The sequence below is a fragment of the Nanorana parkeri genome, unplaced genomic scaffold (genome assembly GCF_000935625.1).
Source record: "Nanorana parkeri isolate BGI_ZX_2015 unplaced genomic scaffold, ASM93562v1 scaffold3660, whole genome shotgun sequence".
Classification (NCBI taxonomy): Eukaryota; Metazoa; Chordata; class Amphibia; order Anura; family Dicroglossidae; genus Nanorana; species Nanorana parkeri.
Window position 1 is genome coordinate 37,335 of NW_017309928.1, and position 1,687 is coordinate 39,021.

Here is a 1,687-nt window from a genome sequence, read left to right on the forward strand (position 1 = left end):
TGGGGGGGGTCACTCTAGTGACGGCCCCCCAGGAATAGAGACACCACAGGGACCTGAGGCCCAAACATGTGACTTTGCCTTGTGTCCCTATTGGGGGCCCGGAAGTGATGGGGACTCCATGTTTTAGTAGAGCGGGGGAGGGGCTCACATTTGGGTGGAGGCCAGACCTCCTCTTCCTGTCCTCCCTCGGAGTCCTGGCGCAGTCGGTGTGGGGGCATGATGAGGTCTGTAGTACATTTCATGTTGTGTGTTTTGTGTCTCGCAGAGAGTATAACCCCCACCGTGGAGCTGAACGCGTTGTGTATGAAGCTGGGCCGTAAGCCCGCCTACAAGCCCCTGGACCCGTACACAGGAATGCGTTCCCCATACAGCTACAACATGCGTGGCGGCGGTTATCCCCCACGGTACGTCCCGGCAGGTCCCCGGGGCGCGGTGCCGGCGGGACGGTGTGTATGATGCTGCTTTCTGTTCCCCGCAGGTACTTCTACCCGTTCCCTATGGCGCCCATGCTGTACCAGGTGGAGCTCTCTATAGGAGGACAACAATTCCACGGGAAAGGCCGAACGCGTCAGGCCGCCAAGCACGACGCAGCCGCCAAAGCTCTGAAGTTCTTACAGCATGAGCCCCTCCCCAGCAAACCCGAGGTACGCGCCCCACCTCGTATGATCCCTATTGTGTGCGCACAAAGGGGGGTCACATGATCTATAGACATGAGGACACGCCCCCACCTCGTATGATCCCTATAGTGTGCGCACAAAGGGGGGGGTCACATGATCTATAGACATGAGGACACGCCCCCACGTCGTATGATCCCTATAGTGTGCACACAAAGGGGGGTCACATGATCTATAGACATGAGGACACACCCCCACGTCGTATGATCCCTATAGTGTGTACTAAAGGGGGGTCACATGATCTATAGACATGAGGACACGCCCCCACGTCGTATGATCCCTATAGTGTGTACTAAAGGGGGGTCACATGATCTATAGACATGAGGACACGCCCCCCCGTCGTATGATCCCTAAGTCACATGATCTATAGACATGAGGACACACCCCCACGTCGTATGATCCCTATAGTGTGTACTAAAGGGGGGTCACATGATCTATAGACATGAGGACACGCCCCCACGTCGTATGATCCCTATAGTGTGCACACAAAGGGGGTCACATGATCTATAGACATGAGGACACGCCCCCACGTCGTATGATCCCTATAGTGTGCGCACAAAGGGGGGGGGTCACATGATCTATAGACACGCCCCCACGGATGTACAAGGACCTTGTAGGTGAACGAGAGAACCGGCCTGTAGCATCGCCTATTGGGGTTTCCACTTTTCTGGCCACTCCTCCTCTGTGTCAGGATCTGTAGGGGGCGGGGTGTGTGGGGAGGGGGCGTGTCCGTCACCTTCTCATCCGGGTTTTTTCCGGCAGATGAATGGGAAAGCGTCGGATGAAGAGAATCTGAACAAGTCAGAGATAAGCCAAGTGTTCGAGATCGCACTGAAAAGGAACTTGCCTGTGAATTTCGAGGTGAGTCCGGGTGGGGGCGGAGCCAATAGCTGTGTGCCGCCGTCGGTTCAGCCCGGCGTGGGGTCTCAGCCCAGTCCATGTTCTGCTCTGGGACCGTGTCCTTGCTGGGAATGGGGGCGGGGTCATCGTGTGTCAGAATGGTGGAGGACATT

At 56.6% G+C, this 1,687-nt stretch overlaps 1 protein-coding gene across 1 annotated transcript in view; it reads left to right on the forward strand.

The window, feature by feature from the left end:
- Nucleotides 1-1,535, forward strand: part of LOC108803382 (double-stranded RNA-binding protein Staufen homolog 1-like) — a gene marked incomplete at its 3' end in the record, with an annotated part of 13,080 nt that extends 11,545 nt beyond the window's left edge. Inside the window, exons 6-8 of the mRNA XM_018575225.1 lie at nucleotides 193-404; nucleotides 479-644; nucleotides 1,437-1,535. Of these exons, the coding sequence (XP_018430727.1) occupies nucleotides 193-404; nucleotides 479-644; nucleotides 1,437-1,535 (477 nt within the window). The remainder of the gene's footprint in view (nucleotides 1-192; nucleotides 405-478; nucleotides 645-1,436) is intronic.
- Between the last annotated feature and the right edge of the window lie 152 nt (nucleotides 1,536-1,687).